Source organism: Ursus arctos, unplaced genomic scaffold, assembly GCF_023065955.2.
Source record: "Ursus arctos isolate Adak ecotype North America unplaced genomic scaffold, UrsArc2.0 scaffold_25, whole genome shotgun sequence".
Taxonomy (NCBI): domain Eukaryota; kingdom Metazoa; phylum Chordata; class Mammalia; order Carnivora; family Ursidae; genus Ursus; species Ursus arctos.
Genome location: NW_026622930.1, coordinates 28269129 through 28286644, shown reverse-complemented (window position 1 = coordinate 28286644; position 17516 = coordinate 28269129). Strand labels below are relative to the sequence as shown.

At 46.6% G+C, this 17516-nt stretch overlaps 1 protein-coding gene across 19 annotated transcripts in view; it reads left to right on the top strand.

Moving 5' to 3' along the window:
- RGS6 (regulator of G protein signaling 6) overlaps positions 1 to 17516 on the top strand; it is a 581147-nt gene that overhangs the window by 455270 nt on the left and 108361 nt on the right. For all 19 annotated transcript variants that reach the window (XM_057318706.1, XM_048220080.2, XM_048220081.2 and 16 more), the window contains exons 5-10: positions 1342 to 1448; positions 2640 to 2691; positions 9105 to 9169; positions 12551 to 12627; positions 15001 to 15082; positions 16972 to 17046. In XM_057318706.1, the coding sequence (XP_057174689.1) occupies positions 1342 to 1448; positions 2640 to 2691; positions 9105 to 9169; positions 12551 to 12627; positions 15001 to 15082; positions 16972 to 17046 (458 nt within the window). The remainder of the gene's footprint in view (positions 1 to 1341; positions 1449 to 2639; positions 2692 to 9104; positions 9170 to 12550; positions 12628 to 15000; positions 15083 to 16971; positions 17047 to 17516) is intronic.

The window sequence follows — 17516 nt, the reverse complement described above, 5'->3', positions numbered from 1 at the left end:
TTTAGAACAGTTCGCCAGCTGGGGCTAGAAGGGTGGAAATGAGGCACATCAAGGCCCCAGGAAGCCAGGCTCTTCCAGCGTCTGCCACTCCCTCCCACCTCACCCCCCATCTGCCTACAGCTAAGCAAAACCACAGAGGGTGAAGTGAGAGTTCTAGCTCCTACGTGGGTGACGTGAAAGTCACCTTCTTACTGGATGTTGTTCATTCACTCTTCCCTGGGGAAGGAGAAGCTGCCAGTGATGAAACTCTTCTTTTTTTTTGCTGGACCCATGATTCTTGAAGCATATAGACACGGATCATCACTAAGTAAATAAGCTACAACTTCATTCATTCTGATTGCACCGGTTATTCCCGAAGGATAGGTGATTCTAAATAAGCAAAATGCTTGGATTATATACGACCTCTTGAGAAGTTTGCAAGTAAAGACAAAGCAAGTTGCTTTAAAAAAGTCAGAGCTTATGAAATTAATAATTCCTGGAGACTCCTTAAGCATATCAATAATTTCCGCATCCCAAAATTCATTTTTTACCAGTAAGAGTACTTTCATATTTGTGAAAGATTATCATGCATGGTAGAACCATGTAGATTTGTTCCTTTTTTTCTTAGCTCTGCTCAGAATAAATATAAATTCTTAACTACATGAATCTATTTATGGCTGGTACTAAGTCACAAAACAATGGGTTGAGTGTGGCAAAAATGTACATATTTCTGTCAGGCCGGTCTCCCTTTGCCACTCCCCACTGCAGTGCCCTTCCTCCAATTTTGTAAGAAAGGGAGGTTTTACTCTGTGTGCGTAAGAGAAGGGAAATGCTCTCCTCATCTCCGGTGGGACTGTCATATAGGGGAATGCCATGGGAGTCCAGAGCCTCTCTGGGCAGTGAAGCTGCATGCTCATTGCTGGGGATGATAAATGGGTGAAACTAGCAACATGAATCAGGGCTGCCCGCACCTACTGAGCACCGGCACTGTAAGCACTTACATGAAACATCCAACTTGATTCGGTACAGGTGGGTATGTGCCAGAGCCCTTGCTCTTAACCATGAAGCCACTTTCTTCTGGAAGTCTTGGGGAAGTTAAGCAATGTCACGCTCTCAGAGCTGGGGCCCTGGTGAGTCCCAGACACATGCTGGCCCTTCCCAACCCCTGACACCTGCCCCCTCCAGCCCAGTGCATTGATATCAAAGGGTATCAATCAATCAGTCAATCAATCATGCAGTTATCTGAGAGTGAGGACAATCGGCTTCTGGATGCCTTTCTGCCCTTCTGCCTTACAGGTAAGGAGCCCTGCACTCTGACAGCCTGCTAAATACTCCTCTCTCTCTCCTGCCCTGTCCATGCAGTTGAAGCAATACACTTGGGAAGCCTTATAGCTGCCCAGGGCTACATCTTTCCCATCTCAGACCACGTTCTCACCATGAAGGATGATGGCACCTTTTACCGTTTCCAGGTAGGCCCGCCAGCTCCTCCCCCTGAAGAACCTTCTCTTATCATCTGATCGCAGATTGGAACTTCCTACAAAACCGAGGGTATTTAAGGAGCAACACTTACCTCTCACCAGCCCTGGGAAGGCTAAACAAGCTTTTATTTGGGCCATTTATTGTTGGGGGCAGAGGGGGGATTTTCCACGTATTTCCTCATTCATTCTGAAGAACAAACTTTTGGGAGATAACTATCACCCATTTGACAGATGAGAACACTGAGGTGCTCTGAGCATAGGTGAGCCCAATGGCAAAGTCCTTGATCTTTCTTCCTCTATCATGCTGCCTTCCTGGTGTGAAGTTTCTATCCACTGCCTCACCCCTCCCACCCATTGTCCTCTCCTTTTCACAGATCCTGTCCTAGGGGGAAATGGGGCAGAGGATAAGGGGCTGTGCCAAAGTCAACACCAAGGGATTTGGAGTGGAGTTTTTCAGACAGTGTCAAAGGGTATCTCAGTCTGTTCTGGCTACCATAGCAAAATACCACAGACTGAGGGGCTTAAACCACAGACATTTATTTCTCACCGTTCCGCAGGCTAGAAGTCCAGGATCCAGGTTCCAGTGGGTTAGGTTTCTGGTGAGAGCTCTCATCTGGGCTTCCCGACAGCCACTTCTCACTGTATCCTCCTCATATGCAGAGACAGAGATAAAGCGAGCTCTCTGGCGGCTCCTCTTCTAAGGACACTAATCCTATGGGCTCAGGGCCCCACCCTTGTGACCTCATTTAACCTTAACTACTCCCTTACTCTAACGACAGCCAGACTGCAGGCTAGGGCTTCCATGAGTCAGTTTTAGGGGGACACAGTTCAAAGGGAGAAAAGGGATTTGGAGCTTGTGTGCCCAGTACATTGTGCCAGTCTGAATTCTATTGTCTTGGGATAAGAAATGTTTGCCCTATAAACTGAGTTTCTCATTTTTGCATTTATTTTGCTCACCTTGGATTTCATTTCTCAATACCTAGGTTAAACTGTTGACAGCTTCAGCTGCATTAAGGATGGGAGAAGGTTGGGGGGGAGTGTCAGCACGAAAGAGACGGGACAGAGCCTCCCGTCACCAGGAGGGGTCCTCACTGGGTGCTGGAGAGGGTGGACCCTGGCTCCGGGCAGAGGGGGGCAGGTGCCGGCCTTCCTCTGAGTCCTGACACCTGTGCTCTTTTGCAGGCCCCATACTTTTGGCCTTCGAACTGCTGGGAGCCTGAAAACACCGATTACGGTGAGCAGTGAAGAAGTGTCACTCCCGGGAGTGGGGAAGACAGATGCCAGTGTCTGGGTGACTGCCGCGCAGGGAGGAGGGGTCGTTCTCCTGCTTAATGCTTCTCATTCTGTTGACATGTAATAAGCTCCCTGTTCCACATAATGAAGAAAGGCAGAGCACACTGAAAGATGCAGCCTTTGGAAGGGACTGGGGGAAGGGAAGAAGGCTCCATCAAGCTGGCCAATGTGCTCATTCCGTGGAGCCATGGAGAGCCAAGACAGTGGTTGCTGACCAGTCCTTTCTGGGGCAGGGTTTCGGGGAGGGCCAGATCCAGGGGCCACCTCCCCCTAGTTCTTTCTATTCTCACAGCCTTGTTAAGACTTATTAATAATTCATTGGTGGTTTTGATAGTTAGAAGTTAGGGGGGAAGGGAGACAGACCAGGGAGGAGTGTACAGAAGTTACCCTGGAGGAGGAAAATTAAGAGTGGGTGAAGTTGGGGGCTTGGCAAAAAGGGAGTTAGCTCTGTCCAGGCAGGGATCTATTAGACTCTGGCCATATACCCTCCATGACACCGTTCAATACTTCCACGTGCCAATCCTCTAGAGAAGTTATATGGTCCCCATACTCCAGATAAAGAAGCTGAGGCTCAGAGAGGCCACATCCTCACACTTCTCACCTTGCTTTCTGTGTATCTGGATGCCCAGGCAGTCGCAGGTTCCAGGAGGGCCGGGACTGGTCCTACCTGCTCACTCTCGTGTTCCCCAGTGCACTGTGCACGGCCCAGGCACAGCTGGCACGCAGTAAATAGTTACTGACAGTTCTGATTTTTTATTAAAGGTGATTAACAGACACTCAGTAGAAACATCAGAATTGGAACTCAGATCTAAGTGCCTTCCAGGCCCATGCTTCTTTCACGGTCTGGCCCTTTGCATAGCATCCTTGTCACTGACTTGGCTGCTAAGGCAGTCCACAGTGGCTCTCCTTGGGACTGGGGCGCTCGGGGAGACCCACAGCTTCTCCCTAGGCTCTTTGCAGGATTGCTGCTCAGGGAGGCAGAGGCAGCTGCAGAGAATGGAGGGAGAAGTGCAGCCGGGTAGCGTTCAGGGAAGCCTGTCCTGCAGACCTTGCGATGAGCTAGCTTGGCTCACTCCCAGAGCCAGCAGGTGGGAGCGATGCCGAGAGTGGGGCGCGGACAAGCCATTGCCTACTAAGGCTACAGTTGTTCTGTTTTCGGGTCTGAAGACGGCCCTTAGGCAAGGGGCAGGCCTTCTGATGGTCTCCGCAGCTGTCTGCAGGCATCACGGGGGGTCCCTCTGGAGCTGGGCTGTGCTCTACACGGTGTGATAAGTGGATAAGCAGGCTTCCAACTCAAAATCAGAGCTACATTGGCCGTTCTCAAAACAAGTTCTTCTGGGGCTGAAATACTGCTCACGAAAGCCCAACTGGAAATTTGAGTAATTGTAGCTCGGATCCATGTAGCAGCCATGTGCCCTTGTGAGTGTGAAAACTGATATTCTTACAGGCAGCGAAGGGGCGGGGGCGGGGGTGGCAGGGCCAGGTAACTAGACCCTCGTCAGATGAAAATACCTACCTGACTATGAACCCATAAAGCTTCCGCAGTCGGGCACTGTGTACACCAGAGCCTTAGTTCCCTTTCTCTGCAGAGCAACTCCACATCGTGATTTTACGTGCAGCGTGAACAAGGACAGAAGTAACTATTTATATCAGGCTCTCGTTAAAACAAGATTATTTTCGAATTCCTGTGCCACGACTTTGGCAAATCAGGTGGCAAAGTCAAGGTATGGGACGCAGAAGTACTCACCAGCATTTACAAAGCAGTTCAGCTGAAAAATCAAAGTATTTACCGAGAGAGAATTTAGCACAGCAGCTCCAAGATCAACGGGCTCCACGGGCTGTGTGATCTTGGCAAGCTGTTTAGCCTCTCTGTGCCTCAGAAACTTCATGTGCAAATTAGAACAATAGTAGTACTCCTATTAGTGTTGCTGTGTTAGATGAAATGCAGTGGCTGTAAGGCTTGGTGTGTGACCCATAGTAAGGATTCAGTAGAAACCGTGGTGGTGGTTAGTCTTAGTACGACTAAGGTAATGTTGGACAGTATTAGGGCTGTGGTGGCCCTCTTACAGACAGGATGTGAAAGCAAAGCTAGGAACTCAGAATAGGTATGATTTGGAATGATGAAGAACCAAAAACTTTCATTCATTCATTCAACAAACCTGTACTGATCACCTACTCTGTGTCAGTTGCTAGGGCACAGCTTTAAATAAATCACAGTCTTACCATCCAAGCATTCCAGGCCGGGGGAGGCAGCGTGATGGGGAGCAAGAGGGTGGTGAGGGGTCTGATCTGAGTATTCAGAGGTTTCATGTTGATGAAGAATGACTGAGAAGGTTGAATCGTTTGGGAGGGACAGGTTTATCAAAAAGCCATCGGAGTCAAGGAGAGACATTTAGAAAGGATGGAGCAGCTGTAGGGCATCTCAACAATGGGAATGACCTGAAAAAGTTTCCTCACCTGTAAAATGAGGATAATCACAGAACCCACCTCAGAGGGTTACTGTGCGGATGGAGTAGGTGAAATCTGGAAAGTCTCTAGAATGGTGCCTGACAGTCAATGAGCTTCGTGCAAGGGGTAGGGGCTGTTATGGTGATGCCTCAACACGCAAAAAGTGCTTGGCACAGAAGAGGCCCTCAGTAAATGTTTAAATGGATGAACGAATGAATAAATGAAAGAGTATATGGGGCAGAGGATGTCATTATGGAAAAAGCTCTGAACTAGGTACCCATTCTAAGTCCACCTCCACCACTAACGGGCCTGTGGGTAAATCACTTCACCTCCCTGGGCCTTTGTTTTTGCCATCTGGCAATGAGGGGCCTGAGCTTGATGGTGACCAAGGTTACTTCCAATGCTAAAATCCCATTATACTAAAACATAATTCGAAGGTATGAGGAGGACAGAGAAATACACATTATACAGGTTCCCTGGTTTAGGAGATTGAGGTGAATGATGTCACTCATGAAGACAAAGTTTGAGAAGGGAGTCAGTCCTTTCAGTACATCGAAATAAGACGGGGTCAGTATTTTCTTTTTTTTTTTTTTAAGATTTTATTTGTTTATTTGAGAGAGAGAGAGAGCACAAGCCAAGGGGGAGGGAGAAGCAGACTCCCCACCGAGCAGGGAGCCCAATGTGGGACACGATCCCAGGACCCTGGGATCATGACCTGAGCTGAAGGCAGATGCTTAACTGACTGAGCCACCCAGGCGCCCCTCAATATTTTCTTATTGTTTAATTGCACATGTAATATATGAATCCATTCATTTCATAAAATTGTGAATGTTTTCTATTTTTATCACAGTAAGATGCAGTGAGCTTGAGATGCCAGGAGGTAGGATTGCCAGGCGTGAGGGTGAGGAGACAAAGATTTTCCAATGAGAAATAAAATATCTAAGAAAAACTAGCATCTGAGCTTAAAGCAGGTGCCCCAGATGCCCTGTAATAGGACTGGCTGTCACTGCCAATGGTCACTTGATTGGTTAGCACTGGTGAAGGCTACAGTAGAACAGACGAGCCCCAAGTTCCATACCAAGGAAAGGTCGGCTCAGCAGCTACATCCTACCTCCCTAGTAGTGGCGAACAGACTCCCTAACATGGGACCTTCGCCACAGGGGAAGCAAGCTGAAAGCACGTGACCATGAAGCTCACGGTCGTCAGGAATGGTACCAGCTTTGCTTTACAACCCAGCTGGCCCATTCTGACCCAGATGGGTTAGAAATTTCTCAGGATGATTCTACTTAAATAAAGCCCACAGCCCAACCTGGGTTGGACTTTCCTGCATCCTGTGTTTATCCAGTACAAAACACTGCTTGGGATAGCATTGTCAAAGCAGCTTTCACCTCCACTGAGCTGCTCGGCCCCTGGGTCAACGAGACGAGCGTGGTGGGGCTGGTGACAGCTTCCTCTTTAGGTAGCTCCCAATTCCACAGGCTGCCAAGACAGTGGTCCAAGAGAGTGAAGGACGTACCTTGTAATAGAGCAGATGCCCCTTTGTCAGACGTTATGGAGAGCTATGGCTGCCTGGTTCTCTGGAAAAGCTGGTAGGTGGAGGATTATGAAAAAAAGATGCATACATACCGTCATCACTTCATATCAACATAAACTATACAAAGAAACAATCGTTTGACAGCTTTTTGAGATAGGACCAAAGACTCTCTTTGATTATGGGCCCCAATAATTTGACTTTCTTTCTTAACTAAACCACACTCAAGATAAACCATCCAGTTTTGGCATCATTAAAGTGCATTAAGAATTTAAAAACAGGGAGCCTGGGTGGCTCGGTTGGTTAGGCATCTGCCTTCAGCTCAGGTCATGATCCCGGGGTCCTGGGATCAAGTCCCACATCGGGCTCCCTGCTCGGCGGGGAGTCTTCTTCCCCCTCTGCCTCTGCTGCTTCCCCTGCTTGTGCTCTCTCACTCTCTTTCTCTCTCTGTCAAATAAATAAATAAAATCTTTTTTAAAAAGAGAATTTAAAAACACTTCATTTTTAGGGGCGCCTGGGTGGCTCAGTCATTAAGTGTCTGCCTTCGGCTCAGGGCCTGATCCCAGGGTCCTGGGATCAAGCCCTGCATCAGGCTCCCTGCTCTGCTGGGAGCCTGCTTCTTCCTCTCCCACTCCCTCTGCTTGTGTTCCCTCTCTCGCTGGCTGTCTCTCTCTCTGTCAAATAAATAAATAAATAAAATCTAAAAACAAAACAAAACAAAAAAAACCTTCATTTTTTTTAAAGATTTTATTTATTTATTTGACAGAAAGAGGCAGCGAGAGAGGGAACACAAGCAAGGGGAGTATGAGAAGGAGAAGCAGACTTCCTGCTGAGCAAGGAGCCCGATGTGGGGCTCGATCCCAGGACCCTGGGATCATGACCTGAGCTGAAGGCAGACGCTTAATGGCTGAGACACCCAGGCACCCCATAAAAACACTTTAGAAACAACCTGTATGTGGACCCCTTTCAGATATTTGTTATTTTTTTCCTCCATTTTCAGTTATTTCACCTCTACCAAACTCATGAGCAATTGTCTTAGCCAACTCTTCTATCAAGTTGTTCTGAACCATTCACCTGGGTCTTCATAGAAACAACAATTCTCTCTTTTCACATTAATTTCATTTGTGAAATGCAATATTTAGGGAACATACATTATTAAAATACGAGGTATGAGGGACATAAACAGATTTGAGAACAAACACAACTGACTCTGACTCTCACGTATGACTTGACGGGCATGAGCGGAAGCGTGAGCACACCAGAGCAGGCTGCCCGCCACGAGGTTGCAGCATACTGTAAGCTGCCAGGAGCACATCGTTCAGACCACATGGAGGAGCTTGATTGATCCAGCAAGGAGATGACTAGATCTCCTAGTATAACTAAGTCGTCAAACCACGGGTCAGCCACAGGTCCTCTCTGCCCTTCTCTCCTGGTCATCCTATTGGTCATTCATACAGCTCATCTGTTGTCTTCCCTGGATCGTTCTTCTTGGCACTGGAGAAGGAGGGAGATACTGAAGAAGCAGAAGTAGGGAGAGGAAGTGATGAAGGCAGGTCTCAGAAAGAATCCTCTGGCAACAGAGGGCCAAGAACTCTTCTTTAGCTTGGGAGGAGGGACCCAAATTGTCCACGCTTTCTTTCCACTGTCCATACACTCCACCTGGCAGGCTGGCACTGGTGGGAGGTGCAGGAATTCAAGCTGAGTAGGACGCAGCCTCTGTCCTTGAAGAGCCCTCAGCCTAGAGCAAGTAAACCTATGATTACAGTGCACTGGAATTAAGTTTCTTGGGTTCGGCAGATGCTCTGGAACACAGAGCTGGGTCTTCCAAGATTAGGAGGAGGTTGCCAGAGAGAGGAAAAGAAGAGGGAAATGGAAAGACCTTCCGTACGGGCAGAAGCATGGAACTGAGAAGGATTTGGTAGCCTGACATGCCCGAGGGAGACTAAGAAGGAAGAGGTTGACAAGGTAAGCAGACTGGATCTTAAAGAACCAAGTATTCCACCTTAAAGAGCCCAACCATTCTTCTGAGGTCGCTGAGGAAGCAGCGCAGGGGGTGTAGGCAGGAAGGTAACATGATCATACTTGTAAAAGCTGCCCCTGGTGGGGGATGCTTGGGGTGAAACAGAGTGAGGAGGATGAAAGGGAGCAGTCAAGACTTGGGAGATGAAGTCCTCATCCGATTCTGACCTTCAGGAAGATTCCGGCAGGTTAGGTGCCATGGCTTCCACACAGAAGCATATTCTGCACAGCGCAGGGCTGGGCATGCAGGGAAGGCTGGATGGATGGCTGGACAAGTGCATGGACAGACAGATGGATGGATTTGTGACACCACCACACTGCTGGTTTTGCACATGTCATTTCTCTTCTTCCCCCAGCCATCTATCTCTGTAAGAGGACAATGCAGAATAAAGCAAGGCTGGAACTGGCGGATTATGAAGCAGTAAGTACGGTTATTTTTCAGCTCAGGTGTGGGAGGAGAGTTGAACTGTGACTGCGGCTCTGTTTCTCCTTCTATTTTCCCTTTTTTCTCTCCCTAGTCCCTTTCAGACAATGGAAAAGAAGTCCCTTGTATTTCCCCTCCTTTGTTCTCACCTCTTCTTACCATCCAATAAAATTACATCTTTATACAAAGAGCTCTCAAAACTCAGCAATAAGAAAACAAACAGCTCAAAAATGGCCAAAAGACTTGAACAGATACTTCACCAAAGAGGACATTAAGGACGACAAATAAACACCTTAAGAGATGTTCAACATCAGCAGCCGTTAGGGGAGTAAAGATTATATGCATGTGGAGATGCCACTACAGACCTGTTAGAGTGGCCAAAATAAAAAGTCCTGGGAGTGCCAAGTGGGAGCGCAAAATGGCACAGCCAGTCCGGAAACTGGTTTGGCAGCTTCTTATGAAGTTAAGCATACACTTCCTATATAACCAAGCAGTCCCGCTCCTAGGCACATACCCCAGAGAAATCAGAACTTCTGTTCACACAAAAACCTGGGTATAGCAGCTCTGTTTGTGATAAACAGAAGCTGAAAGCAACCCAAATGTGCTTTAGGAGGTAAAGGGTGAAATGAACGTTGGTATGTCCATTCAGAGGAATACTCCTCTGTGGTGAAAAGGAGTAAACTATTGGTCCACACGACCCCTTGGATGAGTATTCAAGACATTATGTGGAATGAAAGAAGCCAGTCTCAGAAGATTACAAACTGTCTGATTCCATTTATATGACATCCTTGTAAATACAGAACTATCATGAGGGAGAACAGATCCCTGGTTGCTGGGAGTTACAGATGGGGGTATAATGTGGCTATAAAGAGACAGCACGGGGCATTTTTTGGAGGTGATGGAACTATTCTGTATCCTGATTGTGGTGTATGTATGTATGGATGGATTCATACATGTGTTAAAATGCATACAGGGGGCAATATGAGAATTTTTAAAACTTAATATTTGATCATTTTTAACGGCATCTTTAAATCCAACTCCCCCATTCTTGGCAGTAGGTTCTAAGGACCAAATCCAATCCAGAAGATCAGATATGTGTCAGACAAAGTATATACATTCCCAGTTCTGCTCCTGCACCACCTTCTTTCACAAAATGTGATTCCTGCAAAAATCGGAGGCCCGGCCACACTCACACTCATTCCCATTTAACAGAACCAAGGCACAGAGGATTTGAAGACTCAGATCATTTTTTAAATATTTCAAATTTATGGTTGCAAACTCTTTCCCCCAAACCAAACTTTATATGGGTCACAGAGAATCTGGGAAACTGACCCGATTTTCTCGTACCCTCCAGAAGGCACGGAAGCTGCTGAGCCATGAAATGACTGAAGAGCTGGCAGTGAGGGGGAGGGGCGGCTCTGGGCGCAGTGAGGAGTCCTTCCCCGGTAATCCAACATTCACAGGACTTACAGCTCCTTCCTTCCAGACATCCCTCTCGTGCTGCCTCAGTTTCCCACGATAAGTGTGAGGCCCACTGCATCAGACTTTGTCGTTCTCGGGGACCTGTCACAAGCTAGTGGGGAAACGTGGTGCAGTTGACCCAGGGCCTCAGGACCTGGCCGAAGTGTGCTTATCAGTGCGAGCCATTACATATAAAGATGTTGGAACATGATGACCTTCCCAAGCAAACCCTAGCATGGTCGTTCTGTGGACCTGAGCATCCTGGGCACCCAGTTCCTATCCCCATCAGCCCTCCTGTGCCAGCTGTCACCGCTCCTTCAGAATCCACTCTCCTACTTCTGCACACCCAGTGCGAGGTGCCACATCCCCTCCTAACGTGACCTGTCAGAAAGACCCGGCCTGCAGAAGCATGTGCCCATCCCCGCTGTGTCTCTCTTCCCCATATTTTCCATGTTTTCGAAAAGGTCCTAAACAGAAACAAGATAGCATCAACTCCAGATATATTTTATTCAGTTGTCTCCTCTCTTGCCATATAATGTTCTGCTTTGGTATTTGTAAAGAATATGGCATTAAGATGTTCTTTCAGGTTGAAGTTCTGCCTAAAAGTGGGTTAGAAAATGTAAAAAGTATTTTGTTTTCAAAATTCAGTAATTTTATTAATTTTTTTCTGATGACATAGTCTCTTTGTAAAACCAAAAATTCAAACAGCAAAGAAAGAACCTGCAATCCTTCTCCCCTACCCTTTCTTCTGTACATACATTTTTTCCTCTGCAAAAAGAGAAAAAAAAAAAAACCTTGACTCATACCCGGAACATTATTCTGTAAGCTGCTTCTTTCCCCAGTCTTATGCTGTAAGTATATTGAGAATCTTTCCACATCAATAATAATAATCTACATTATTGGTTTTGATGGCTGCCTAGTATTCCATGGTATGACTGTTCATAATTTATATAACTGCCCCCTAATTGACTGATGTGTAGGCATCACTGGCTTTGCTTCCTATGAACAGTGGAAGAATCGAAAGAACAGGGTTTTTTTGAGGTGCTCGTACACTGAGCCTTGGTAATGACTGAGTTTACGTGGGTTGATCTTGAACTGAAGCTCCTTTTATATTAATAACCCACTAATGAGAGTAATCAATTAGTGTTGGCATGAGCTCTATGAAAATCCATAGCATAATGTGGGATCTGTGCTTGCATTCCATCAGAATTAGGTGGATCATTAGGGGACCTGTCAAACACCCCCCTCACTGTCCTATCATGCCACCAGGGAAGCCTACAGACTTAGAGAAAAGGCATCTCCCCTCTTCCTCTAAATACAGCCCTGGACACCTTTTCTTTCTTTCTGTTTTTGGGTTTCCCTTTTCATGAACATCACAAATATAGACACTCCTTTTTCTCCTGCTTTTGAATCCAAACTTTCAAAGGCATGGTTGCCAGGTCATCAGCATTTCCCTTTCCTGCCACCTTCCTGGGTCCCTGCTTGCTGGAAGATGAGTCTTGAGAAATCCCTTCTTGCTTTTGCTCTCGGAGATGTCTGATAGACTTCAAAGAGCCCCCTCGTCCCTTCCCCAAATCCGGCATGAATAGCCACAAACCCTTCTCCCAATCTTCGGTGGCGGTGATGACAAGGGCTATGTGAGTTGTGTTTGTACAAAACACACAAGAGAAGAGGAATCAGGTGAACCACAAAGACTTCCGATTTAATGGGTGTGTAAATGAATATTAATCGTTCTACTCTGTATAGCAGGGTCTGGTGCAGAATCACATTGGGTTCACATACAGTGGATTTAAAGTGGGGCGCTGCTATTCTGTGGGGAGTAACCAAAATAGATGACTGCCTTGTAATAAAGCATAGGTGTCGATGTGCAAACTTACAAAGATTAATGTCTTCTCGTTGGTTTTCATTTCTCATTAGGAAAACTTAGCAAGACTCCAGAGGGCCTTTGCAAGGAAGTGGGAGTTCATCTTTATGCAAGCAGAAGCACAAGTGAAGTAGGTGAACTTAACGGAGACCCTGGAAAAGAGAGAAAGACTCTCTGGAATGTGGAGGTGGTGTGAGAGTGGTTTCCTTCCACAGCCGGCCAGCCATAGATGGTCAAATGCTATCATCTTGCATGAGAGCCGCAGAGTAGAAATCAAGGTCAAGATGGAGAAGTTTCATCTTTGTAATCAGTGGCACTCTGAAATAACTTCAAAACATGGGTTCTAGCAGGAAATGGGCTTGTTCCCCAATGTAGAAATCTGGTTAGAAGATGTTCCTATTTCCTAAAGAGATTTCCAAGAATTCTTCAGTGCTTGGGGGCTGAAAAACATCAGACCCACTTTTCTGGAGAGTCTCTCTTCATAGGAAAACATGTTGGGGCTTTCGGGAAGCCAGCCCTTCTCCCTTTCCCCCCAGGGTAGGGGTTCAGAACCAATCAAAAATAAGGCACAGAAGTCAGACGTTGGAGTCCAGTGTGTTAAGATTATTACTGATAAAAGCCAAGTTCTAGGTCATGACTTTGGATCTGTGACCACAGATCCTTACCCTGGAATTCAACTCGCCCATGCTGAGCAGAGCCCCTCACCCCAGGGCAGAGTTGACCCCTGTGAGTTCACTGCATGAAGACGACAGGCATCCTGAGAACAGGCTGGCCCACACGGGGCCCAGAGAGCGCCGACCTGAGCTTTCTCAATTTCATCTTTCAGATCCACCAACAAAGTGAAGGCCCTCTTTCTCCCCTGGATACAGTAGACGAAAGACTAGCTGGAGTGTTTCTCCCATACTTTTCCCTCCCAGGGAGTAGAGTGGAAATTCCTACCTCCCTAAGGAAACATGAGAAGTGGCCAATACATAGCCCCCCACCCACAAGCATGGTTGTCAACGAGGTCCTTTCAATTCTGGGAAATGAACTTGCTTGGGTTGGGTTCTGTCTTGCCCTCTCCAGCAAGGATCTCTGATTTAGCTGGGAGTGTTAATAGAAAAAGTGGGATAGAGGAAGGAATGAGAAAGGGACGCTGAGCTAGGCAAAGGCAAGAACCTTTTCTCTGGACACCACTTGTCCCTGAGCCGTGCCCCTCTGCACTCCGTGGGCAGCATTGCAGCCCATCACCCAGGGCTGGGTCTCAGGCTGTGTGCTGAGCATCGATCACAGGTGTGGTCGTAGTTGGAAATGACCCAAGGACTTTGGGTACGGTGGCTGGCATGGTGCCATGGCTCTCCCCCTCCCTCTGCAGTCTCTGCCTTTCCCCCTCTGCCCACAATTCCACATGCCTGCAGACCACCCCCAGTGCTGCCAGCAGCCCGGGAGGGAGGTGGGCACTGGGCACTGGATGCTGAGCTGAGCTGGAGGAGCCATGGCCCCTGAGGAGAGAGAAAGTGGGAGGGGGGCTGAGAGGAGAGAAGGAGGCAGAATGGAGCCTGTGTACTCAGAGGCCACTGCGAAGCAAAGAGGAGAGATAATTTGCACTTCCAGGATCTCCCAGCATCGCACGTTGAAAAAGGAGGGGAAATTGTCACTTTGTACATATATGGTATTTCTCGATTAACTTTTATGATTAACTCCGTGATTACATTATAATTGTGGGCCGTTGAAGTACACAGTAATTATCACAAAAATCACAGGATGATTATGTTTTATTTCAGGCCAGTAAACTAAAGTGTTCCCAAGAGAGCCAAGAACCAGAAGTTACACAATTACTCTGTTACTTTTTACTTAGGTAATATGAAGTAATACAGGCTTTAAAAAAAAAACAAAAAACAAAAAACCAACAACCTCTTATCTATTTACTGATCAGAACATGAAGAATTTGTCTTTGTCACCTGTAATTTCCCTCCTGCAATTTGTGCCTTCCCCAGCTGAGGCCAGTAATATTTGCCTTCTGGATCTTGTCCATGCTAGGGCTGTTTCTCTGCGTTTAGAAAGCCAGATGCTTTAAGTGACTTTTAGATGCAATTGCAGTATTTTGAAGACATTTCTGTGGATTCTGAATCTAAAGCAAACTTTCGAATTGGAGGCTGAAACACTGCAAGCCTATGGTTATTTTCTTTCCTATAATTTGAATACGTAGAATCCACTTTGATGGGGGGCGCGCCCATGGATAATTCAGTTCTGAATAATCTCAATCGTAATTGTTCACATGGACAGTTGGATTCTGGTTCTCTCCTTAGGCCCACCACGTTCAGTCCACATCTCTGATGACTTGCAGTCCAGCCTAAACCAAGAACTCTTCCCACATGTGGACTTGCTGAGATTTCCCTGGGGGAATGGCCCGCCCCTGTGTTACAGCTCTGCAGAGAGCAGGGACCACACAGCTGCCAATAGCCCTGTGTGCTCTAAGCTCCTAGGAGGAGGGGCCTCTCATTTCCCTTTTTTGCTCTTTCAGGATAGATCGGAAGAAGGACAAGACAGAAAGGAAAATTTTGGATAGTCAAGAACGGGCCTTTTGGGATGTGCACAGGCCAGTGGTGAGAAAGCACTGCTTGCTTCTCTGTGTTTTTGTTTTGTTTTTTCTTTCCCTCTTGCTTCACTTGAAAGAAAAGACTATCTTTAGCCACCAGGTGTCTCATTCTTAAAATTAAAGAGCATTGCTAAACTTTGTGAAATCGGTTTTGCTGTCCCAGATTGTCTGGAATGTATGTCAGTTTCAGCGTTTAAGAATTATTCATCCATGAAAATATGGACTTGGAAAAGGAGAACCGTGGGAATTCCCCCTGGGATCTCTGGGCCCTGGAAGTTTACAGCCCCCAAATAAGCAGTTTCTGGGTTTTCTTTTGTTTTGTTTTTTTAATATATTTGGATGTTCCCAAATTGGGTGCATGAATATTTACAGTTGTTAGAACTGCTTGTTGGATTGTCCCCTTTATTATGACATAGTGCCCTTCTTCACCTCTCGTTTGTCTTTGGTTTTAAGTCTAGTTGTCTGATAGAAGTATGGCTAACTCCAGCTTTCTTTTGACATCCATTTGCATGATAGATGTTTCTCCATCCCCTCACTTTCAATAAGCAATTTCCGTTTATACCATCATTTGACTCTAAATCGTAGAATAATCTTCCTCAAATGCGGCCCGTTGTCAGTATCCACAGTAGTTATTCTGCAAAGTAGCCATGCACACGGAATTAGCCAATGCTGAGCCATTATCCTGGGGACATACAGGGTTAGGTTCCCGTGAGCCCCTGGTCACAATCTTTTCTTCATCTGATCGATAGGTAACCATGTCTAAAGCCTGTTTCTGTTTAAAGACATCTTATTTAAAGTATGCTGTTGATTCATGGCCACCATGCCTGACACACCTGTGTTCTCTGTCACGCGCCCCACGGCCCTCTTGCACGTAGGAACACTGGACGGCACATCACACTATGCTTGGGGGCCATGTTAAACAGCAAAAGCACAACAAAAAGCACAGAAATGTGGAAACGGTGGTCCTAAATAGACCGTCACAAGGATGTTTGTTTACAGTACGAGATGAAACAAGAAGGCAGAGCCTCGACTTAGTCAGCCTCCCTGGGAACACACACATCAGGCCGCTCATAGTCTTTGCTGCTCTGCACGCGTCCACGAATGATCACGAATGCACCACTAATAGGGACTTGGAGGTTATGAATAAAGTTTAGCTCGTAGGTGAATTCACAAATACAAACCCATGCATAATGACGTTCGACTGTATTTCTAATTTCCTATGTGTAAAACAAATCTTGCCTTTTCCTCATGGAATGGAACTAGAATGAGGAAACTGTCAGCCCTTCCTAAAAGCTGGTTAAAAGCAAAACCCAAAAACTAATTCCCCATCATAATATTGGATTGTTGTTAGATGGTCAGATAATGTGTAGTAACAAAGGCTGGGGCTGAACCTATCTGGCCATTCTGAATAAGAAGTTTACTCTAGGGGCGCCTGGGTGGCTCAGTCAGTTAAGCGTCTGCCTTTGGCTCAGGTCGTGATCCTAGGGTCCTGGGATCGAGTCCCACATTGTGGTCTTTGCTTAGCACGGATCCTGCTTCTCCTTCTGCTCCTTCCCCCCACTTGTGCTCACTCTCTCACTCTCTCTCTCTGACAAATAAATAAAAATCTTAAAAAAAAAAAAAGAAGCTTGCCTTATAAACTGTACACTCTACCCTCTACATGTCACCCCTGGATAGTGGGAGGTAGGCTTTGATATTTCATGTGGGGACTCTATGCAGGAACACATACTGAAGACGAAACTCTTTGTAAAAGGAATTGTAAATGGCCAAGTGGAGATAATCATGTAATATCTGTAATGGGAAAGACAAAGACTGGGTCTGATGGTGTCACTTGGGTTACAGTCGAAGGTGTGATTTTCATTTAGTAATTTATATGATGATTTTTTTTTTTCTCAGCCAGGCTGTGTGAACACAACAGAAATGGATATCAGAAAATGCCGGCGCCTGAAGAACCCACAAAAGGTTAAAAAGGTTCGCTAGTTTAGCTGAATTAAAAATTCTTGATGCAAATAGCCCTTCTGTTTCTGGTACTGTTCAAACAGTCATTTGCTATTTGTTAATTCTACCCCGTTTTGTCCTTTGAAACCATTTCATTCATTCATTCTACAAATATTTGTGGAGGGGCTGATGTGTACTTGGCACCGTTCTTGCTGCTGAAATACAGTGAGGAGTCATCACAAAGCCCACAGGTTGAGGGGGCGGTGGAGGGGTTGAACCCCCAGGCAGTCAGGAGGGCTGTGTCAGGAAAGTGCTGGATGGTACTGGGGGGGGGGGCAAGGGACCCCGGACGGGGGCTTCCTGAGAGCTTCCAAAGCAGGCTCAGGTGTGCTGAGGTGTGCGGGGTAGGTAGCAGTTGGCTCTGGGGAGGAAAAGAAACTAAAAGAACAAAAACTTTCCAGGTCCCACAGGGGAAGGTGAGCTTAGTACTTTGAAAGTCTTTT